The sequence below is a fragment of the Ostrea edulis genome, chromosome 5 (assembly GCF_947568905.1).
Source record: "Ostrea edulis chromosome 5, xbOstEdul1.1, whole genome shotgun sequence".
NCBI lineage: Eukaryota > Metazoa > Mollusca > Bivalvia > Ostreida > Ostreidae > Ostrea > Ostrea edulis.
The window spans coordinates 88,375,772-88,401,228 of record NC_079168.1 but is presented as its reverse complement, the minus strand read 5'-3'; the positions used below and the strand labels follow the sequence as shown (position 1 = coordinate 88,401,228).

Genomic DNA, 25,457 nt, shown 5'->3' with positions numbered 1-25,457 from the left:
ACCGTTGAGGTAGACCCATCAGGTAAGACATCCCTAATCAGAAACTCCCACCGTCGAGGTAGACCCATCAGGTAAGACATCACTAATCAGAAACTCCCACCGTCGAGGTAGACCCATCAGGTAAGACATCACTAATCAGAAACTCCCACCCTCGAGGTAGACCCATCAGGTAAGACATCACTAATCAGAAACTCCCACCGTCGAGGTAGACCCATCAGGTAAGACATCACTAATCAGAAACTCCCACCGTCGAGGTAGACCCATCAGGTAAGACATCACTAATCAGAAACTCCCACCCTCGAGGTAGACCCATCAGGTGAGACATCACTAATCAGAAACTCCCACCATCAAGGTAGACCCACCAGGTAAGACATCACTAATCAGAAACTCCCACCATTGAGGTAGACCCACCAGGTAAGACATCACTAATCAGAAACTCCCACCATCAAGGTAGACCCACCAGGTAAGACATCACTAATCTGAGTTGTTAATTGGCATGCATGTACTATTTCTTTGTCAATGCAGCAAAAGAAATCGTTTATAAAAGTGCTAGATAATTAGTTGCATTCAGTCCTCAGTCAGAATTTCTTTTTCCCCTGACTGGCATACACATTGACTGACAAGAGATATTCTCTTGGTTCCAGTTCATACTAGAATATACATTATATACTAATTTTTGAGGATGTTGATATGTTGACAGATTGGTGGTGCTAACTGTAAGATCTTGGCCATATGTAATTTTTATTTTACAGTTACCCCTGGTGGTGTTGCATCAACCTCTCAGATGTCTGAGGATTTTTACAAGGAAGTGTGGTTCATGGCCTTGATGATTGTGAGTGGTCTGGTCCTACTATTTGCAATGGTGGTTCTTTGTTTTAAGTGTATCCAATCCTCCAGGCCATACATACGGGAACGGTCCCCCCTCAGAAAGAGGAGAGAAAGGGCTATAGAGGGCTACTCGGATGAGGATACTTCTAGTGGGAGTGTGTTTGGGACTGTAAGTTATAATCAAAAGTGTCTCCAGCAGCAATTTACAAAAGAAATGTTACATTTTTGTGTAAGAGTCCAGGAAACAGTTCATCATGTATATAACAAAACTTCTTCTCCCTGTTTTGTTTTTGCTCATCTCATCCTTTTCCTAAATGGGTGAATTTAAAATTGGGAAAATATAAATTCTCTCATTATTTCAAAGTAGCAAGAAACAACCTTGAGTGAATTTCGAGCTGGGCAAAATCAGTTTTAGATAACCGTAAGGGCAAAAAATATCCCTTTATACGTTATATTGGGTAATTTAGACACTCGGGAAAAGTTAACTCCTGTAGTGGATGAAGAAAATTTGCCAATTATGCAAGAACCAAAATTAACATTAATTTTAAGCAAGCTTTTTTCAAATATCACAAATCATCTGCACAAATCATTTTGAGTGGAAAAAAACTTGTACTGAAGACAGTAACAAGAAGAAAATTTGCCAAATATGCAAGAACCAAAATTAACATTAATTTTAAGCAGGCTTTTTTCAAATATCACAAATCATCTGCACAAATCATTTTGAGTGAAAAAAAAACTTGTACATTAGACAGAGTCACAAAGTTTGGGCCAATTAGAATTCATTGCTGTGCATCAAAAATAAAAATGAATAAAAACTTGTTAAAAGCTTAAAAGTAAGCTCCTTTTTGGAGAGGACAAACTGATAAAGTTCGTAACATTTGATTTGTTACAATTATGAGTATTGATGGCTTAATTATTTTAATATTCTGTATAGCACAAATACGCACAAGGTTTAAATGTTATCACAGGAGATGTCACGGCAGTTGTATGGTAGGCGGGGCCCAGGTAACTCCTCCTACTCTTACGAGATGGACATCACATCGTCATCAGCCAGTCCACACCATGATGATGTTGATGACGATGATTTCATTAATGATGACGATTTCTTCTGGAAAAGAACTTTTGACAGTGGACTGGTAAGAATCTTATGTCACAGTAAACTGCACTGACTAGAAATTTTATGTTGAGTACCAGTACTGAATTCTTTTACATAAATTGCACTGAGTAGAAATTTTATGTCAAGTACTGAATTCTTTTACATAAATTGCACTGTGTAGAAATTTTATGTCAAGTACTGAATTCTTTTACATAGATTGCACTGTAGAAATTTTATGTCAAGTACTGAATTCTTTTACATAAATTGCACAGCATAGAAATTTTATGTCAAGTACTGAATTCATTTACATAATTGCACTGCACAGAAATTTTATGTCAAAGGGCATTGCTTAGGAAGGCATATTGCTTACTGGAGAATCCAAAGGGAAACTGAAGATCTTTTGATTAGAGCTGTGAGAGCCTAATATAGCCACAGTGTCCATCTGTCTGTCTTTGCTTTTATATAACACTCTATTTCCAACAATTTTAATTTATAGACTTAAATATGTCATCAAATCAGCTTAACACAGCTATCAATATTGAGGTCAGTTCAAGGTTCCAACAAAGTTGATGACTTAATTATGGAATATATGAAAGAAAGAAAAAGGAACTTCGAGTATTTTTCAGCGAACATACTTCATATTCGTTACTTAGTTAGGTGAATGATGATCAGAGGAAGGTACCTATATATTGTGAGGTGAATGATGATCAGAGGAAGGTACCTATATGTTGTGAGGTGAATGATGATCAGAGGAAGGTACCTATATGTTGTGAGGTGAATGATGATCAGAGGAAGGTACCTATATAGTGTGAGGTGAATGATGATCAGAGGAAGGTACCTATATATTGTGAGGTGAATGATGATCAGAGGAAGGTACCTATATGTTGTGAGGTGAATGATGATCAGAGGAAGGTACCTATATATTGTGAGGTGAATGATGATCAGAGGAAGGTACCTATATAGTGTGAGATGAATGATGATCAGAGGAAGGTACCTATATATTGTGAGGTGAATGATGATCAGAGGAAGGTACCTATATATTGTGAGGTGAAAGACCAAGGTTACACAAGGAAAATGACTCGCACTGATTGTATCACAAAATAATTTAAGTTGGTAGCCTGCATGTTATATTTTTATTTTCATATATTATAAAAGAGGCACTTATAAGACATTAGGTCAAAAGTCATAACAATTACAGTGGGGCTTAGATGACTGTCTACTGTTTACTTCTAGTCACAGTTTTGTCTGTCAGTCCTAGCTCATTTCTTTTTAACATTTCAAAACTTTTTGTGCATTTATTAACTCTTTCTATACAAAGTAAAGAAATAATTACTTTCAAATGTTTTAAATTTTCAAGACCACACATGTATTATATTGATAGATGAAGTCGTGTTGGGGTCCTATAGGTTTGGTAATGATGGTGCAAGATGTCAATTTCTAGAAAGTCCAAACATTGTGTAATGTCCTGTCATTTATTTCAGTTTGATGACATGATGTCACAAGGACCCACCTACAGTTTCTCCAAGTCACCAAGTATGTTTACAGATACCCATTTATGAGGGCAAGGTCCACAGGAGGATTCTGCGTCCTCCACCACTGTCCAGGAAAGACAGTGTCTATATAATAACAGATTTCTTCATGATGGTCCAGTTTGAAGGAATCAGCAGCCCTGGGACGGAATCATGAATCAATGTCCTGAAGAATTCTTATGTTTCCAGAACTCTCCATGAAACATAGAAATGTATTTTCATAGGACAGATTATGTCAAATTTTGAAACCAAAAGCTAGATTAGTATTCAGACATTTCAGAGAGATAGTACTCAGGTCTTACAAACCAGCACAGATTAACTTGGTTACAGATGAGCAGGTATCAATAGTTGTATTTTTCATAAACTGATCATCATGTGTATTACTATCATCGATTGTCATTTTGTAATTATATATTCACATTTTGATCATCATGTGTATTACTATCATCGATTGTCATTTTGTAATTATATATTCACATTTTGATCATCTTGTGTATTACTATCACCGATTGTCATTTTGTAATTATATATTCACATTTTGATCATCATGTGTATTACTATCATTGATTGTCATTTTGTAATTATATATTTACATTTACTCTCAGTAATAAACCTATGCTGTTTCAATTTATTAATGTTTCTTGATAAAATCATTGACCTTTGAAATTGACATAAAAACCTATATTATATCACAAAATATAGATAGATGGAATGATGCCTTAGTGATTTGTATTTTGAATGATATATAAACAATGAGAGCATGAGCATAATTGATTATTATTAAGCCGAGTATGAGTTCATTAGCAGAGTATTCAAATTTTGTCTCTGTTGTTTATATACCCTCATACCCTTTTTATTAGCTCAAGTAAGCTTTTCTGATCGCCTGTTGTCCGTCGTCTGTCTGTAAACTTTTCACATTTTCGACTTCTTCTCCAGAACCACTGGGCCAATACCAAACCAAAATTGTCCAAAGGCATTTCTTTCAAGTTTGTTCAAATGAAGGGCCATGCCCCCTTCAAAAAGGAGATCACAAAAATAAAGTGGGGTCATTTAAAAAACATTTCTCAAGAACCACTGAGTCAGAGGAGCTGAAATTTACATGAAAGCTTCCTGACATAGCGCAGATTCAAGTTTGTTAAAATCATGCCACCCCCCACCCCCCACCCCCACCCCCAAGGGTAGGCTGGGGCCACAATAGGGGATCAAAGTTTTACATGCAATTATATAGAGAAAATCTTCTCAAGAATCACTGAGCTAGAAGAGCTGAGATTTACATGAAAGCTTCCTTAAACAGTGCAGATTCAAGTTTGTTCAAATCATGGCCCCCGGGAGTAGGTTGGCGCCACAAAAAGGGATCAAAGTTTTACATGGGAATAGAGAAAATCTTTTAAAAATTTCTTCTCAAGAACCATTGGGCCAGAAGAGCAAAGATTTACATGAAAACTTCCTGACATAGTACAGATTCAAGTTTGTAAAAATCATGACCCCGGGGGTAGGATGGGGCCGCAATAGGGAATCAAAGTTTTACATACAAATGTATAGAGAAAATCTTTAAAAATCTTCTCAAGAATCACTGGACCAGAAAAGTACAAATGTACAGAGAAAATCTTCTCAAGAACCATTGGGCCAAAGAAGTTTACATTTACATGAAAGCTTCCAGACATAGTACAGATTCAAGTTTGTAAAAATCATGACCCCGGGGGTAGGATGGGGCCGCAATAGGGAATCAAAGTTTTACATACAAATGTATAGAGAAAATCTTTAAAAATCTTCTCAAGAATCACTGGACCAGAAAAGTACAAATGTACAGAGAAAATCTTCTCAAGAACCATTGAGCCAAAGAAGTTTACATTTACATGAAAGCTTCCAGACATAGTACAGATTCAAGTTTGTAAAAATCATGACCCCGGGGGTAGGATGGGGCCGCAATAGGGGATCAAAGTTTTACATACAAATGTATAGAGAAAATCTTTAAAAATCTTCTCAAGAATCACTGGACCAGAAAAGTACAAATGTACAGAGAAAATCTTCTCAAGAACCATTGGGCCAAAGAAGTTTACATTTACATGAAAGCTTCCAGACATAGTGCAGATTCAAGTTTGTTAAAATCATGGCCCCTGGGGGGTAGGATGAGGCCCACAATAGGGGATGAAAAGTTTACATACAAATATATAGAGAAAATCTTCTCAAGAACCATTCGGCCAAAGAAGTTTACATTTACATGAAAGATTCCTAACATAGTGCAGATTCAAGTTTGTTAAAATCATGGCCCCTGGGGGGTAGGATGAGGCCCACAATAGGGGATGAAAATTTTACATACAAATATATAGAGAAAATCTTCTTCAAGAACCATTGGGCCAAAGAAGTTTACATTTACATGAAAGCTTCCTGACATAGTGCAGATTCAAGTTTGCAAAAATCATGGCCCCTGGTGGTAGGTTGGGACACAATAGGGATCAAAAGTTTTATATGCAAATATATAGGGAAAATCTTTAAACATGAGCCAAGGTGACTCAGGTGAGTGATGTGGCCCATGGGCCTCTTGTTCTATAAACGCTATATATTGTTAATCGCTTTTATTTCTGAGACTTTATCTTGCCGTGTTGAATTATTTGATGAGACAAATTTTGCAACCAATCAAAATGTTCATTATTCTCTATATACTTTAATATCACTTAATTTTGTGGAGGATTCGAATTCTTTAGTGTAGGTGTTTTTGATGCAGTGCTACTCTTGAGTACCCTAGTGGGACAGAGTGTGTCTACAGTTGGAAAATGATAAACAGTGTGAAAAGCAGTTTCTGTTTAAAGATGTATTAAATAGGAAATGTAAAATACCGATGAATGTCACAAAGTTAAAATATCCTAGATATGGTATGGACGAGCATGAAATAACAGGATGTGATAAGAAGTTCACATGTTTATTTACTCCCTGTATATACCTCTCTGTTTGTGCACCGTTATCAACCGGATGATATGAGAATCTTACTGTGTACATTTACTTCCTGGGCATGTGTACGTCCACTCCGGGCCAACATGTAAACAAACTGTACATGGGTTCTCTAAAGGGAAAGAACTTGGATGCATCTGGAAACTTGTTTCGCTCTACTGCTTGTGGGAAATTTGAATTTGGGGATATGATCATACCAATGTAACAACAAAAATTAAATTTCTATGAAAGTAGACAATTTCTGCAGCAAGTGTTATTCAAAAAACCTTGTTTCCTGTCTTGGCAATCTCTAAAATTTACTGTATATACTCGCCTATAAGTCGGATTTTTTGGAGTTAAATTTTGGTCCAAAACTCTTATGTCCGACTTATATTCAAGTTAAAGGAGTGTCCTAAGAAGATTAGTATTTTTCTGGACGGCGTAATGTACAGCCTAGTATTTCTAAACAACAAAAACATAGGCAAAATAAACAAAATAGTAATTGTTTAATTTGTTGAGAATAAAAAGTGAATTATCGATGTCATATCCCAAAATCACACATAAAAGTATTGATATGAAATTGATTTGTGGAGATCAAATATCGGTGCATTTCTCAAAATATCATTTGAAACACAGGTAAAAACATTAGGGCATCGATTTGAAATTGTCAACCAATTCTTGAAAAAAGTAAGACCGACTTATAAATGGGTCAATGGCAATTCCCTCCAAAGTAACCTAAAACTATGCAACCGACTTATAGGCGAGTACATCTGTATATACGGTATGTGAAAATGAAATTCTGATGAATTCAAAGTGATTTACGGTACCTGCAATGTACATCAATTACTGTTCAAAAACTTTGTAGATATTTATTTATAACGTTATCTGGTTTGAATTGGACAATTGCACAATTATTCCTTTTCATGTGGGTCTAATTTTCAATGTTGTTTGAACGTATACCATGGAGTTACAATCTTCAACAAGAGAAGAACGGCTGTACAATGTAATAATAGATTGACAACAAACCATGAAATCATAACCAATTGCTGGTTTTTCTGAAACTGAAAATTAAGCTAAAAGGCAAGTGATTTTATGGTATATACCACATATTGGGTAATGCTGGCATTGGGAATATTTAGCTTATTATTTTTCTATTGAGTATAGTTTGAAATCTTAGTGCTTCAATTTTTGGTGTATTTTCATTTAAAACAAGTGTATGATTTATTTTGTTAGAAATGTTGACACTTTCATGGCTAATTTTCCTCATCCACCAACAAAGCCGATATTTTCAGCCAGCACCCCCAAACTACCTGATAGGTTTACAACTTTTACATTTATGTATATTCATTTACATGATTTTTACAAAATAAAAGGAATAAAAAATCTCTGAAGTGTATATCTCTTTCATATGAATGAAAGTTGGTGATGAGTACTCGCATAGATGTCAACTGTTGGAAGTTGATGTCCATTATTAGTCCCTGTAATACCTGGTTACCGGTAATACTACTGAATGGGGTGTACATCACTACTGGTTTCCAATCTATATCAGTCAGTCCCCCTTTGCCACACTTCTTTTTCTTCATTCCAGCAGCTTTTGATATGAAACTTGATTACTGTGTAAGCTTTCTGTCACTGTGAATAAGATCCAAGTTAAACTTTTGTTGCTGTTGAGCCACTTTTACAAAAGTTATAATAGCCCTTTGCATAAAATATCTTCTTCACATTTTATTTTGTTTTTAGAGATATTGAAGTGACCCTTTCCGTATGGCCTTCAAATTCGCAACTACTAAACTTTTGTCACATTTGACCCACTTTTTACTGGAGGTATATAATTTACACAAAATTCAAATTCTACACCATTAGCATTTAAGATGCAGTGTTAAGCTAAATTAAATGAACGACTATAGAGCAATTTGTCCTTCATTATGATTGACCTACTTTTATACGAGTTGTCTTTTTTTTTTTTTTATGAAATTTACATTTGGCGAATGGAGAGCTACATGCGATCTCTTGTAACATGCATTGCTGTAAACTTAATGATCAGCTTGCTGTGTTTGAGTAAAACTGTATTATGAAGTAATTGACTGTATGGAACATAATAGAAATTTTATAAGCCACCAGTGTGCATGCAGTTCATTCATGGCAAAATAAAGAATACTTCAAAGCAATTACATGTATTATATATTCTACCCAGCAATATCACTGTCATGATCGTGTGCAGGATTGGACAAAACAAGATGGCAGACGGCATTTCCAAACAAAGTTAGGCTCTTAAAACTCTTCATTTTACCGACTTATTAGACGACGAATTTATGAATTTAAAACACTGCCTGGCCAGGGAGGCATCATTAAGTTGATTGGTTGTTGGAATTCTTACTCATGTACACGTACAACTCTAAATTCATTGATCGAAGTTGACGATGTTGCCTCGATAGAATTCGAAGCGGGCGAAGATGTTTCTAATCATGTTTTCATGCATTTTAAGAAAGATACTTTCGGTAAAATAGACTCTGCACATATCTTTTAATGAAAACTTGAACCAGTGTATGCGATTTGTCCCTTAAATTCCCTTGGTTAGATAGATATCTTGACTTGAACATTTGCTAATGTGCAGGATTGGACTATGGTTGTTTCCACGATAAATGTGCCGGATTGGACCTCGATTTTGGTTCAGGATTGGACCCTTTCTTAAATACATGCATTTTTTTTCTTACAGATCCAGTCAGGAGCGGACTTCCTTAAGCTTAAAAGTTGCAAGTGAATGAAGTGTGTTCTATTTTATGTCTCCTAATAAAACCATGGTTTTGACAAACCTAAAAGAGCACGTGGAGCAAGGAACTATCAGTAAGCCGGAAGAGCCAGCTCGAAAATCTTTACGTGTTTGAGAATTGCACCGCGCACATGAATCTAAAGTTCTGTCACACGTTAGAAGGAGCCTTGTTGTCGAAGATCAACATGTTGAAAAGTCTTCATTTTGCAGAAGCAAATACATTTATATTGTATATACACATGTAGACCATGTTCGATTCCCAACCACTTAACATTTGTGATATCTGCATGGAATTATGAAAACTGGGCATGGTTTGACGTATAATAATCTCTTCAGGCATGATGGTTTACATTTCACAAAGCTGTTCAATGACAATAAAGACAATAAGATGTTGAGGTGTTCATGTTTTCAATACTTAATGATCTGTCCACATGCACTTGTGCCTTTCATATGTATGCTTCTGCTGGAACCAGTTTTGATTGTTAAAGCGGGATTTATTATCTTTTGAAAAAAAATTCCCTATCATTTTAATTCTAATAATCTTGAGTGCATATGTCGTGCAAGATATCGAGGCCAACTCACTTACAAGGATAATTACTTACGGTAGTAAATATCAGCATTTAAAACCTTTCGTTTCTTGTAATTACATTGAATTCAACCTTGGAGTGCATATACTGATGAAAGCAAATAAAAAGGATATTTTCTCAGAAATTCGCAATATCACTCCTGTAGCTGAAATATGAACCTAAATGAAAAGCAGTTTTGTCCATGGTGTTTTTTCTTTTTCAATATTTGCTGCTCAGATGAGAGGTTACTCTTCAATACAATTTTTTCACTAGTTGTTATCAGTTCAATACAAACGCAATAACATTGAAATATATTTAATAACACGTAAAACTTAGGTTCAATGAAATGACAAATCAACATGTGTAAAATGCAATGTAAAAGATTAGTAGTATCTCTGTAAAACAAAGCATAATACCGTAAAAATAATCGTTTCACAATGTACATAAACGAATATATAAAACGGCTGCCATGGTATACATGTATGTATGCACCTCGTGTATTCAGAAAACAATGTATTTTTTACTTCGAGTTTCTTTTATAATGGGCAAAAGCGTGTGTTGCACTGGTCACAAACGAAGACAATTTTTCTGATTGATGTTTCCTTTATACATGCCTACGCAATTCAGAATTGGTCTTGAATTCCTCACCACAAATTTGCACATTCGAAGTGTACCCATCTCATGGAATGAAGTTCTAGGGCTTGATACCTGAAACAAAGAAGAAAATCTATATAACAGAGTTTGGAATTAGGGAATATGTAAGCGGGTTAATTGAATTCAGGAAACGTCGAATTTATATTGTTACAGAGGATTCTAAAATAATGATAATTTCTCACGTGTTTTATAGGTCAAAATGGCCTTATATATCATGGATACGAACAGTCAACGTTACATCTGTCGTAAGCAAAGATTGGTGATTCATGTATATATCTGTTATATTGGTTCATTTTGAAGGAGATAGCGAATGAATATTTTTACAGTAGCAATTGTCGTCGTTGGGAACTTAAACGACGATGTAATTTGATAACAGTAAAAAAAAAATTCAAAATACACCATGGTCATGTTGGAAATGTCTGAGAATCTAATAAGCTACATTAATCAAACTAAAATATGATAAAGTGGAGTCGAGATTCGAAAATATAAAGGATTTTGAAAATAAAGATAAAAAGAGGGTCCAATCCTGAACCAAAATTGAGGTCCAATCCGGCACGTTTATTGTGGAAACGACCATAGTCCAATCCTGCACATTAGCAAATGTTCAAGTCAAGATATCTATTTAACCAAGGCAATTTAATGGACAAATCGCATACACTGGTTCGAGTTTTCATCAAAAGATATGTGCAGAGTCTATTTTACCGAAAGTATCTTTCTTAAAATGCATGAAAACATGATTAAGAACATCTTCGCCCGCTTCGAATTCTATCGAGGCAACATCGTCAACTTCGATCAATGAATTTAGAGTTGTACGTGTACATGAGTAAGAATTCCAACAACCAATCAACTTAATGATGCCTCCCTGGCCAGGCAGTGTTTTAAATTCATAAATTCGTCGTCTAATAAGTCGGTAAAATGAAGAGTTTTAAGAGCCTACCTTTGTTTGGAAATGCCGTCTGCCATCTTGTTTTGTCCAATCCTGCACACGATCATGACAGTGAATATGTGAAAGTTTAATTGTTTCTTGTATAGGTTGGATTCTCTACAGATTGTGGAGATATTTTTTGTGAAACACTTCGTCCCTACATGTATTGTCGCAAATTTGACCTTAACCTTCATCATTGACACAGCTTTGACCTTTATCTTTCAGTTCACTGATGTCACTGGATGAATTATTGCATGTTTATTATATAATTTCATTATGGATATGAAGTATTCATCTTGTAAAAGTCTTGAATTTGTAGACAAAGGGACAGACGGACCAATAAGCTATAGTTATACATTTATTCCCCATTTCAACAATTATCAATTAAGGACTGAAAATAAGATTAACAAGAAGCCCATGAACCACATCGCTCACCTGAGTCACCTTGGCCCATATCTAAAGATTTTCCATACACATTCGCATGTAAAACTTTGGTCCCTTATATATTATGGCCCAAACCTACTCCTGAGGACCAGGTGTTGCTAAAACGCGGGACGGACAACATTGTATGCAATAATGTTATTAATGCTAACATCGAATAACGTCAATTTCAGCACACTCGAAAGACACTGGTATTCGAACTTGAATTAACAAAGTTAATAACGCTTGTGACCACCATTTGCATTGACGCATGCTTGACAACGGCGCTTCGTTGATGCCACTAAAGTGTTCAGAAATACTTGAGGGATGTTGTTCCAGATATTGGTTAAAGTCTGGCCTAAATCAGCCAATGTCACTGGCTGATTTGGTAAACGGTGTAGACGTCGTTCCATTTCATCCCAGACGTGCTCGATTGGCGATAAATAGGGGGAAACAGCTGGCCAAGGCAAGACATCGACATTCTGTTGAACAAAAAAGTCCCTGACTATACACGTGCAACATGTGGCCTTGCGTTGTCTTGCTGCAGAGTGATGTGATTTTGCTGTCTCTGTATGAAAGATATCACATGGCGCTGAATAATTTCGTCTCGATAGCGTACGCCGGTGAGATTTCCATTGATAATTTGTAGAGGGGTTCTTCCACCTCCACCGAATTGTCGACATTGCACAACACAAGCGTCCTGGTACCGCTCCCTAACGTGACGATACACCCTACAACGGCCGTCACTGCTATCCAAATGAAATCTGGATTCATCAGTGAACAGAATATCGACCCAGTCCTGTATTCTGAATCGCATGTGTCGTCTGCACCACGCTAGCCTAGCGATACGATGACGTTGAAGCAGTATTGGGCGCACCGCTGGACGTCTTGGTCTGATATGCTCGCGCAGACGATTACGCACAGTTCTTGGACTGATTGGTCGAAGTCCAGGAATGCTACGAGCAGTCAAACTTGCTGCCTGGAAACGATTTCTCAGGTGCACAAGTCTAATGTGGTTGTCCTGTCGACGCGACGTCACACGAGGACGTCCAGAACGTGGTCGATCCCGAGTGTCACCACATTGTTGGAAACGTCTCCATAATGACTGGATGGTGTTCCGATGAACTCCAAAGTGTCTTGCTACGATATTTTGTGCCATTCCAGCTCGAAGCATCCCAACAGCATGATTACGTTGGCTTTCGCTGAGTCGTGGCATGGCAGAAAGTTTGTCAAAACTAAAGTGTATGGAGCGCCAAATTAACATAAACTCAAATAATTGAAGATATCTTCAATTATTTGAAGATATCATCAATTCAATTATTGCTCTCTTTAATTGAATTAATGCGCGCATTAAATCGATTATTGCTCTCATGAAATGAATTAATGCGCGCTTCAATTCAATTACTGCTCTCATCAATTGAATTAATGCGCGCATCAGTTGGATTAATGAGAGCAATAATTGATTTAATGCGCGTATTAATTCAATTATTGCTCTCTTCAATTCAATTGATGTGCGCATTAATTCAATTAATGAGAGCAATAATAGATTTGATGCGCGCATTAATTCAATTATTGCTCTCTTCAATTCATTTGATGAGAGCATCAATTTAGTAGAAATATTGCTCGCAATAATTAATTTAGAGCTTGGTATAAATAATTTGATGATCTCTTTAATTCAATTGAAGATATCTTTAGATCATTTACAATGCTTTTGTATAGGGAATTAATGCGCGCATCAATTCTTTTAAAGAGAGCAACAATTCAATTAAAGAGATCATTAATTCAATTGTGAATATGTTTGAATTGAAGATATCTTTAATTATATAGTTGCTCTCTCTAAAAAATTATTGCTCTCTTCAAATGAATTAAAGATATCATTAATTCAATTGAAGAGAGCAATAATTGAATTAATGCGCGCATAAAATCCATTATTGCTCTCATCAAATGAATTAATGCGCGCATCAATTCAATTATTGCTCTCATCAATTGATTTGATGCGCGCATTATATCAATTATTGCTCTCTTCAATTGAATTGTAGCGCGCATCAATTCAATTGTTGATACCATTAATTCATTTGAAGAGATCATTAATTCAATTAAAGCGCGCATCAATTCAGCTGAAGAATTAATGCTATCATCAATTCAATTAATGCGCGCAATAATTCAGAATTGAAGATATCATTAATTATTTGAAGATATCTTTAATTCAATTGTTGCGCGCATCAAATGAATTGATGATATCTTCAAATAATTGAAGATATCTTCAATTATTTGAGTTTATGTTAATTTGGCGCTCCATAATAGTGCTTTCCTTAACGAATAGTGTCCGAGCAAACCTTTTACACTTCTTACTCCAAACAGTAAAACTCGTGCGTACGAACACTTCAATAAACAACATGTGTTCACTAACCATGAAAAAGTCCGTGCATCTGAGTCGGGTACTATCTGATATTGTTAAAAAAACATCACCTTTATCGATTGTTTAGATTTTATAAATATAAACAATAAAGATAGAAAAATTATACTAAATTTTATAACGCACAGTTTCTTTTTTCCGCTATTATATAAACATACCACACTCCCTGTTGAAGTATACACATACACGGTGTTATGTGTAAACGAATTTACTTAAGAAATGAACACCATTTTTTAGCTGTCCATAGTCAATATGAACGGATTTGGATTTGAGGCCTCGAATCCAAATCCGTTCATACTGACCATGAACAGCTCAAAAGTGATGTTCATTTCTTGTATTTATATTCATTTGCGTATTAATCACCATTTGTTTACATTGTATAAGTCAGATAGTATTCAAAGACTGATTGTGTTTAATCAAAATAAATCTAGATGGCCAAAAGTATTGCACGGAAGACAATGGTTATTGACAAGCTAGCACTAGCAGTTGGGGAGTCTAGAACTCCTTGGAAATACTCAAACACTTCGACAATATACAAGTAGGGTAGGCGCCGGGTATATTTTTCGGTGTATATAATGAGAAATCTTCATTCCAACTGCATATAAAGTCCCAAGTGAATTGACCAGAAACATTTCCTTTGAATGGGAACTCGATGTTCGACTGTAGAAACCAACACAAAATCATGATATGCCGAATATTTGACTGAAAATACCGTGTGGCGTAGGGGGGTGAAAATCTTGTGGCGTAGGGAGACCGAGACTCCCTTGATTGGTGAATAAACAAACAACAATATATAGGAGAAATGATTTTAACAAACTTGAATCTGCACTATGTCAGGAAGCTTTCATGTAAATCTCAGCTTTTTTGTCCCAGTGTTTCTTGAAAAGAAGGTTTTTAAATATTTTCCCAATATATTAACTTACAAGTACGTAAAACTTTGACCCCCTATTGTGGGCCCCGTCCTACCCCCGGGGGTCATTGCATTTAACAAACTTGAATATGTACTATGTCAGGAAGCTTTCATGTTTGTACTTTCCTAGTCCAGTGGTTCTTGAGAAAAAGATTTTCTCCCTACATACTTGAATGTAAAACATTGATCTCCTATTGTGGCTCCATCCTACCCACGGGGCCAAGACTTTAACATACTTGAATCTGTACAATGTCGGGACACGTTCGTGTTAATTTCTACTTTCCTGGTCCAGTAGTTCTTGATGCCCTATCGTGACCCCATCCTACCCCCGGGGGCAATGATTTTTACAAACTTGAATCTCCACTATATCAGGAGGCTTTCATGCAAATGTAAACTTCTTTGGCCCAATGGTTCTTAAGAAGATTTTTAAGTATTTTTTTCTATATATTAGTATCATACTAACAACTGAACGTTATGACAAACAGATGATTTCTGCTTCTCCATCGTCAACTTCCCATATCTACCCCATATCTATGTAGCAATGTTCCATCATCACCTGCATATGGTGTTTATATCTTTCAACTGATTCGATACGCAAGAGCTTAATTGTTCTGCATATGGTCAGCTTTTAAATCGAGGAAAGCTACTGACAAACAAGTTGATGGTACAAGGGTTTCAACAGTCTCGTTTAAAGTCAGCATTTCGCACATTCTATGGTCGTTATAACGATCTAGTTTGCCAATACAACCTATCATTGGGTCTGTCAAATGCTTTCTGACGTGTTTCATTATGGGCCGGCACGAGCCGGCCCATTCTATGAAATAAGAATTTGAGAAGTGTATGAGTTTCTGCGGGATGAGTGTGTATTTTTTTTTTAAGTTGGATTATACTGATTATCATGATACGTTTTCATTTTGTATGTAAAGTAATTCGGTGGTGTTTTTTAAACATTTGTTTTTTTTGTTGTTTTTTTTTGTGTGTGTGTAACACACAGGTCACGTGCGCTTATCTGCTGACCTATTTATAGAGGTGGCGTCATTTTTTTTGTTTTGAAAAATGCATAATTCCAAGGGTGCTAAAGAATGTTTTGATTATTGCATTATACTATTTTGTTAAATATTGTCACAGGTTGTGCCAATAAAATTTTCAATCTTGAATAAATCTGATTTATTTCATAGCGAAAGGTTATGATATTTGGATAACCCAAATTAAATGTCACGGTTTTAATATGGAAAGTGTGAAATTAAATTAATGCAGTATTCATGCAACAGTCATTGGTTGAATTATTTTGCACATTAGAAAATGTTTGCTTAATATATTCAAGTGATAAAAGCTCAATATTTTCCAATAATGAACATTGTAAATATTCATCAAACTTATAACATCCAAGGAGCAGAATAACCCATATCTATTATTTTGAGGTCATTCAGATGAGGCTTGTAAGCCATGGTCCTGTGTCACGATAGGCGTTAGCACGATAAAGAACCCTCACTGCTCAATTCGCCCGAAGGTGACGTCTCTATAAGAGTGAAAAATTCGAGAATGAGACGTAAAGCAGCATATAAACACATTATTCTGAGGTCACAATGGTTTAAGGTTAAGGTTCAGACTGCTCTTTAAAAAAGTCCACTGGAGAACCTTTGCCTACTGGACATACACGTAGTTCACAGATCTTTAAGGAGTAACAGATTACTGTTCATTTTGTATGTTAATGGGTCGAATTTGGACACTTGTCCAATCAATATGTTTACGAGACAGTTTTAGTTTATGGAAACAATGATACTCTCTTGGAAATTTGTTCGGCCCATAACTTTGGTGCGTGCACCAATGTTTCTTGTACCTATTGTTAAGAGACCATTCATGGCACACTGATTCTGTCTACGGATAACTCCGTTTATCTGATCAAGATATAGGGCTCACGGCGGGTGTGACCGGTCGACAGGGGATGCTTAATCCTCCTGGGCACCTGATCCTACCTCTGGTGTGTCCAGGGGTCCGTGTTTGCCCAACTATCTATTTTGTATTGCATGCTTATGGGATTTATTAGATTGATCACAAGTTGTTTCGCTATCTTCACCTTTAATGCAAAACTTTGACCCCCTATTGTGCCCCCATCCTAAATCTCAGTTTTTTCGATGCAGTGTTTCTTGAGAAGAAGATTTTTAAAGATTTTCCCTATATATTTGTTTGTAAAACTTTGATCCTCTATCGTGGCCCCATCCTACCCCCCAGGGGTCATAATTTTAACAAACTAGAATCTGCACCATGTCAGGATTTAGCTTTCATGTAAAGTTCAGCTCCTCTGGCCCAGTGGTGTTTAAATGACCCCATCCTATTTTTGCATTTTTGTGATTATCTCCACTTTGAAGGGGCTTGGCCCTTCATTTGAACAAACTTAAAAGCCCGTCACCCAAGGATGCTTTATGTCAAGTTTAGTTGAAATTGGCCCTGTGGTTCTGCAGATGAAAATGTGAAAAGTTTCCGGCGACGATTGCCTCAAGACCCTCACGGACAATAAAGTCACTGTAAGATAATAGGAAACTTATTCAGAATTGATCATTATATTTTAGGCCTAATCATCAACTTTTCTAAAAACAGATGTAGTAATGCACAGGGTACGATTAGTTTTGTTGTGGAAAGTTTTAAATCATCGGGCTTTGATCACAAAATGGGCGCAACCCTTGTGTTCTGTGATATAATCTGCAGAATATATTAACTAAAGCAAAGGTACAATTTCACTGATGAAAAATTACCTTAAAAATCTGCAAGAATTAAACGAAGTCGAAACGCCAAGGAACAAGTTATTTGAGGCAATTTAACTCTTCTTTTAAAAGAGGTGAGAACAGTGCCCGTTTGTTAGGCAATGGCCTCCTCGAATGTTGAATATTACGCTCGACAAAAAGAATTGCAGGATATTATTCATGAGCAGTATGTATCTGTACTTAGCTTACTCGATAAGAAGTAAAATGTTTAGTTAAAACTAATTAGGCTCAAATTTCATAATCTTAATCACGAATTCAGCAATATTGTTCTACCGCCACAGCAGAGCTTGTTCACACTTGAAATGTTTAAATGCTGTAACATGTTCATATATACTATACAAATTTGTTACCCATATAAATCTAAATTTATTTAATGAATTATACAGTAGGCAGTTTAATTACACCAAGGTTGCTGGAAGTTAACAACAGAGCAACCCAATGTCATGAAATGTCATCGTAAGAAGGGGGGGGGGGGGGGGGGGGCGGGCAAAAACAGTAGTCTCACCGCCTGTAAGAGTTAACTTAATTGGAGAACAGTAATAATCTAATTCCATCTGGGGTTTTCATTATTGAGATATTTTCTAAATATAAACAGCATCACCTTTAAATGAGAATTTTTGTTAGAAAATGTATATAGAAGAAACTGTTGCTGCTTTTAGATTCAGACTAATTGTAAACTGTCATCCAACACCAAAATACCACACTGTTTCAACAAATCAAAATTCACACCTTTACAGTGCATACATAATTTGTTATATTGTAATCAATTTGTTCTTGGTATTTTCAAAGATTCAAGAGGAAATAATTCTGAATCAAAACTCTTTTGTAGATAAACACTTGCCTTAGAAATTTTTTAATGAATATACAGTGTATATTACATATGTATATTGCATATAGATTTTGTGTGACATATTCACTGTATGCTTAAATATGGCATGTTCATTTAAGAAATAAAGATCTATATATGCATAAGAGTATGAACTGCAGCTCTTTAAGCCTGCATCAGAGGTGTTAGCACTTCATAAAAAGTATGTCGGCGTGAACCGTTGCTGTTCACATCCTCATGTATTTCCAATAATGGAATTTATATCTTATATTTACATTCTATTTTCATTTCTGTTGGAGATTCTCAGCCATTAGAATAGTCATACTATAATTATCAAGATTCATGCATACATGTACATAGTTCACATTCATGAGAAAATAGATGACTACATTCATTAGAAAATAGATGACTACATTCATTAGAAGATAGATGACTACATTCATTAGAAAATAGATGACTACATGTGCATAGTTGCCAACCTCTAAAATGTAAAAAGAGGGTCATGACCCTCTTTGGAAAGCAAAAAAATCTGGTCATAATGCGTAACAGCATTCACGACATATTTATGAGGATTACATGTGTAATAAGTTTAATATTTACAACAGAAATGTGTGTTTTGTGCACTATTTTATTGAAGAGAATTATTGTAACTGATAGTGGCATATTTTGATTTTTTCAAGACTGATGGAGATGGACAATATACAAGGCATGACACAGATAGATTAAATTTACACGATCTACAGTTTCATTGTTTAGCTCAGATCTGAATTCAGTGTGTATTTTCTTTCCGACAAAATCGGGTTAGATGGCAACTATGGATGGCTATCATTTTGGTAACGATATCAAAGGCAAAAAAATTGGAAATCTAAATATTAAGAGCATATTTAAATATTAGACATATTGTAAACGTACAAATTTTACTGTCAATGAAAAGCAATTTTATTGTTGTGATGTAAGTAATGAAAGGTCATTCTGTCATTTGACAAGTAAAAACAATGGCATGGTTTTCAAATACATGTATCTCTACGTAAGTTAATGTAGATACTACAATAATACGTACAGGAACTCTAGATTTGGGGTTATATTAAATGTATGATTACTTCATTAACTTTTTAAAAATTCTTAGCATTATAGGGATAATGTGATGCACAATTCAATGAAAATATTAAGTTACAACATTTGTCTGATTATTTACAAGTGAACAAATTATTTACCATTCTTACAGTGCAAAGGAATTAGTACTGTGATTATACAAGGAAATGAATAAACAAACCTTGCCTACATAAGTATGCTTTAAACAAGTCAAAATACCACTTAGTTCATGACACCTGTGTACATCACCAATTTATTAATATTGATAATAACTGGATTTCATAAACTCATATATTTCATTTCACAATTTTAGATAATTGCCCTACATCACCTCTCACCATGCTCAGGCACAAACAAAGAATGATTTGTGATATGAATGGCCCACAGTGATACTAGAAGTTATATTATCTCATTTCTTTTCAATTGATTTAGCATTTGCAACTAACCTCCATGCTCATTATAACTCTGAGACTATAAGAGAATTTAGAAGGGAGTGTTCAACCCAATGAGATTTTGCACATACATTTCAAAATTAATCATGATAACAATGAACAAGTGATCAAAATGCTCCAAATGTGGAAGACAGTTCCAAATTTGTTTAGGCAATTTTCTGACAAAGATTTTGTTAAATTACACTTCAGGGGCATCCAGGCAATAGTAGTGTCAAAGATATCATTTGATTTTTACTATCTTTTTTAAAATTTGGTTTTTTGTGAAATTGTGCAAGTAAAAGTAATCAAGGGAAATAAGAGTTCTAGGGGCCACATTACTGACCAGAGCAGTTTCCTATGTAGAATATTAAATCTCAGTTATTGATCCCGAGGGTCAGGGTGTGAACAAACTTGAACCTACTCTACATATTGTACCAATGTTGTATTTTTTAAAGATGATGTTCAAGAATTTTCTGATGTGTATGTGTATTTTGTATGTAATGGTGTGGACAAACTTGAATCTATACGTAGTAAATACATGAGGATACTTGCATATGAATTTTTACATACTAAGCTTATGTAAGCTTATGACATTTCAGACATTTTTTTTGGTTGTGTTTTACAGAGAGAAAAAACGAGAACAACTAGATCGCCAGCTTCAATTGTTTAGCAAGAAAGACGAAAGACTGTAAGTATCCAGCAAATTCTTTATGTTGTAGTGAATGTTAGATTAGGTCACATATTAGATTATGTTGAAATTGATACATCATAGATTAATAAATGTGAAGGAGTGAATTTAAATTCTTTTTCTTTTTTTATGATAAACTCCATCCAATTTTGATATAAAAGAAAATGATATCATTTGTGACGTTATTGTCATGGTTGTCACATATATTACATTTTTTTAAAAAAAATCTTTCGAGTGTGAATGATTGATTGTTAAAAGTGTAACAGAAGTATCATCAGCTACAAAGTAAAGCAATGACTCACCATCTCAGTTTGTATTAATTTTATGGGATTGATATATCTTTATATGTTGAAACTGGGAGTCAGTTTGTTTTTATCCATTATCATTTAATTGGACAGGTAGATTGATTACTTTCTACTTGCTATCACAGTCGACGAGTTAATAAAATGCAGGGAACAACCAAACCAAAGCAGATATCAGCGAAGTAAATTTTTGTGTGTGCCTTTTGCACGAGACATCAAAAGTTATCATTCACCTATACGTCATTTTCATCAGACATTTAATAATACATAAACACACAAGCCTTTCATTCATAGTCACAATTTCTTTGCAAAATATAGAAACTGTACCTTGCACTTTTTATGAGAGATCCATCTATATGATAGTGGTTTCTTATTAACACCTGGATATGTGCTATTGGGATGTGGGTTTTGGAAGAAGAGAGACTTTTTCTGACACACTACAGATATGTCCGTTCTGCATTGTCTGAACTATCACTTGCTTTGGAAGTGTGCAGTTATATCTCTTCTGGAGCTGGGCTTTTGTGTGAGAATTTTAAAAGAGGTCAATATTTGAAATGAATAAATAAAATTAGACACTGTGCTGATGTAAATTGTGTCCTTCTTGTTTCTACATCAAAGTCTTCGATGGCTTTTACTTCTAACTTTGAGAATTATAATGTGGAGTTATATGCATTTGCGAACACAACAGTCAGTAATGGCTCAGAATGTCAGAAGTTTTGAAGACTTTACATATTTCTTGTTAATAGAAACTTTTGACATAATGCTATATAAATTAATTTGAAGAGCAAGGACCGTTAAACTTAATCATGTGTGTAAACTAAGTTCTCTTAGAAATTAAGTGGAGGAATCTATTTGAGTTTCAGTGAGTTCAAAATATGTGATGATTTTTTATTGGTTTAGACCTAAGGTTAAAGGATTTCTGATTGGTTTAGACTGAAAGAATTCAGCTTAACATTTCTATTGTTTATCATATTTCTTTGAAATTGTAGAGAAAATATATAATGAATTTCCCCAAGGAAGCAAATTAAAGATATTTGTAAGGAGTATGGGATGTAATTATTGGATAAGAGGGAGTCATTGAGTGATCCTCTACATTGACCGGTCCTTGTTGGCACTGATAATCAGTTTCACATCAATGATACATGTATTTCCCTTTTATTTTTTGCATTGTCAAATGACAGTACTTGTTGAATCTTCTTGCTTTATTCATGTAATTTGCTTTCATCATAAAATTTGAATATGTTAAACAATTATAGTTTAACCCCGATTTCACACCAATTTTAAAGAGCAAAACTTCGAGCAACCAAGCTTCAGTCTTACTGGAAGCGAGTGTGTGAGGACCAACGCAGAAGTCATCAGCGGAATCAAAATATCATACGGGAATTTTCCCGCATCGATTCCCACCTTAGTGCTGTATCAGCCAAAACAGAGAGGCTGAGACTACTGAAGGTAAGTATATCATACCCCAGCCACTAGTAATTACTGTTTGTAAGACAACACAGAGAAGCTGAGACTACTGAAGGTAAGTCTATCATACCCAGCCACTAGTAATTACTGTTTGTAAGACAACACAGAGAAGCTGAGACTACTGAAGGTAAGTATATCATACCCAGCCACTAGTAATTACTGTTTGTAAGACAGTCTTTAATGAAAAAAATTAAAGTTATAAATATTATGTAGTAAATCCTTGTAAACATTTATTTTAACACCCAGTGATGGATTAAATTGGTGGCATTTCGTTAATAACTAGAATATAATGAAACAAATCATATTTTCAAAAGTAGAGTAAAAACTAAACAATTTTTCTACTCAGAAGCATTTCTGTACGATGTGGGGAACTCATAGAAAACTTGCATTCAAAATTGCACATTATTGCCGAAAAGTAAGAAAATTAAACCGAAATGATAAATATTGTTAATATTTATTAGAAACAATATGAGGACTACATTGAGAGGACCTATCCTCTGTGGAAAGAGCGAGTGACAGAGAAGGGACAAGAGAGATTGTTCCAGGAGCATGTACCCCCTCAACAGGTACTGTTATATATACGTGTGTGAATTAAACCCCAAATTCCTACTCCACACATGCATTCGGTGATAAAATATTATATTGGAGTATGTTATCAAATGATTAACTTATGTAAGTATGCATAAAGGTGTAAAACCAAATTTTCAACATGTGTGTGATTTTATATTTCAAGATGGCTTTTGTAGAAACTAGAAAACCAGTTAAATTTGGTAAGAGAAATGTTTTTTGATTTGCTTGTGAAACCATGTCTCCAGGTTCGCAGAAGAGACTATATGGACCCAGAAATGGAGGATGCGGATTTGGGAATGGAGGGTGACCCTGTATCGCGTCGGTCATATTACATGGAGGGACCAGAAAAACATGGAAGGGAGCCACCTGTGTCTACTACCAAATCTAACTCAGGCAAAAGGGTAGAATGTCTGCTAATTTACAAGATTTGTTTTTTTCTGATTTTTAAAAACTGAAACCTTGTACATTACAACACAGATGTCCACTAGATTCATAGAAAACATAGTATTTTTAAAGTACTTGTCTATTCAGGAAGCAGCTGATTATGCAAATTTCAAAGACATAGAGAGACCAAACCAAAGACAAGCAGGACGGAGTGATCAAATTCAATCAAAACCAGAGGTCACCAGACAATCCTCATCCCCACAGCTATCTCGCACAACCCCCTCAGGGTCTCAAGTCCCACCCTCCCCTCAGGTCAAAAGACAAACAGAGCCCTCACCACAAATGCTACAGTCTTCCCAGATCTCTTCACAGCAGGTGCCCCCTGCAGATATTAGTGCTGAAGACATGGAGGAAATGATGTCGCAGCCCATTCAGAGTGTGACTGTCAAAGGAATTCAGGGGAGACCAATGGAACCAAGGAACACCGAATCACCTGGAGGTACCTTACGTGTAAAAAAAAAACCCACATTGATCATGGTGTTCAATTTCATAGGATATTCATTACGAAATGAGATGAGTATAGAATAAGAAATGGAACAGAAAGACATGATGACATCACACATTTAGATGGTTTATTTTTTAAGCAACTTAAAACTGTTATTTGAGAATAGCATTTTGCATAAAAATATTCTTGTAGGTATTTCTCAGTCATCAGGAGGAATGGACCCTGGGGTCGATGAGGAGGAGAGTGAATTTGGATCAGAGGATGGTCTTCCTTTAAGTGGTGAGCACCACCCGCCTCCTTCCCAACCGGTAGCAGCAGACAACATATCAGAGCAGAGCTCACCAGATGAGGAGGTGGCTCCACCTATCAAGGCTTCTGTACAGCCCAAAGGGGACAGGTATATAAACAGCATGTGTTTAAAGCAAAATCTAGCATCCATTCTTTCTAATTGTATTTCACGTTAATTTTTAGAATGTCATATTGAAAGAATCAGTGTTATTACCATGGACTAATGTAAGTTTTATTCATACTCAGCTACTTATTTATTTATGTAGACTTGCTCCCCCACCTGAACTGACAGTGCATGGTTTGATGAAGTTGTTTAAGTACATTCAGTCCGATTTCCAGCATGCTTTGTCCTTGGAAGGATACTACAGATCTCACCCAGCATCTCCAACAGAAAGGCAGAGCATCATACAGTAAGTGACCAATGAAGACGTAGATCATTTTATACTAAGTATCCACAGAACATCATATAGAATATATCCATTGAAATCACAGAACATCATTCAGTACAATTATATGTATCCAATGAAAACACAGAACATCATACAGTACCATTGTATGTATCCAATGAAAACACAGAACATCACACAGTACAATTGTATGTATCCAATGAAAACACAGAACATCACACAGTACAATTGTATGTATCCAATGAAAACACAGAACATCATACAGTACCATTGTATGTATCCAATGAAAACACAGAACATCATGCATAACTCACCAACAGAACAGGAAACAGTATGTAACTACCTGGTATTGAAATTATGGAACATTTCACAATAGTTTTGTCAGCAATAAACATGTGCTGTTTCATTGTATTTTATTTTTCGATATTAAACAGTACTGATCTTGCAACTTGAAAAAAATTCTTTAGTATGTGACTGAAAAATTCTGAGAGTTACCTGTATCAGGATTATGCAAAAAATATCTCTTGCTGCATTTGTTTTTATTCCTCTGTAATACAATCTATAAAAAAAATCCCCAGAACATCATACAGATTGCAACCAATGAAAACACAGAACATCTTATATAATAACCAATAAGAACACAGAACATCTTTCATAATAAACAATGAAAACACCTGAACAGCTTTTATTATA

At 35.4% G+C, this 25,457-nt stretch overlaps 1 protein-coding gene and 1 long non-coding RNA gene across 2 annotated transcripts in view; one reads left to right on the top strand and one right to left on the bottom strand.

Moving 5' to 3' along the window:
* Positions 1 to 25,457, top strand: part of LOC125649417 (usherin-like) — a 170,648-nt gene that overhangs the window by 131,773 nt on the left and 13,418 nt on the right. The window contains exons 63-72 of the mRNA XM_056166208.1: positions 753 to 997; positions 1,797 to 1,964; positions 17,903 to 17,970; positions 20,779 to 20,841; positions 22,430 to 22,592; positions 23,072 to 23,176; positions 23,426 to 23,581; positions 23,712 to 24,063; positions 24,262 to 24,466; positions 24,624 to 24,767. Of these exons, the coding sequence (XP_056022183.1) occupies positions 753 to 997; positions 1,797 to 1,964; positions 17,903 to 17,970; positions 20,779 to 20,841; positions 22,430 to 22,592; positions 23,072 to 23,176; positions 23,426 to 23,581; positions 23,712 to 24,063; positions 24,262 to 24,466; positions 24,624 to 24,767 (1,669 nt within the window). The remainder of the gene's footprint in view (positions 1 to 752; positions 998 to 1,796; positions 1,965 to 17,902; positions 17,971 to 20,778; positions 20,842 to 22,429; positions 22,593 to 23,071; positions 23,177 to 23,425; positions 23,582 to 23,711; positions 24,064 to 24,261; positions 24,467 to 24,623; positions 24,768 to 25,457) is intronic.
* LOC125653740 (uncharacterized) lies at positions 10,017 to 11,374 on the bottom strand. The gene is made up of 2 exons (XR_007362053.2): positions 11,309 to 11,374; positions 10,017 to 10,425 (listed from the first exon to the last, which is right to left on the bottom strand). It is a non-coding gene; the product is annotated as an uncharacterized LOC125653740 (long non-coding RNA).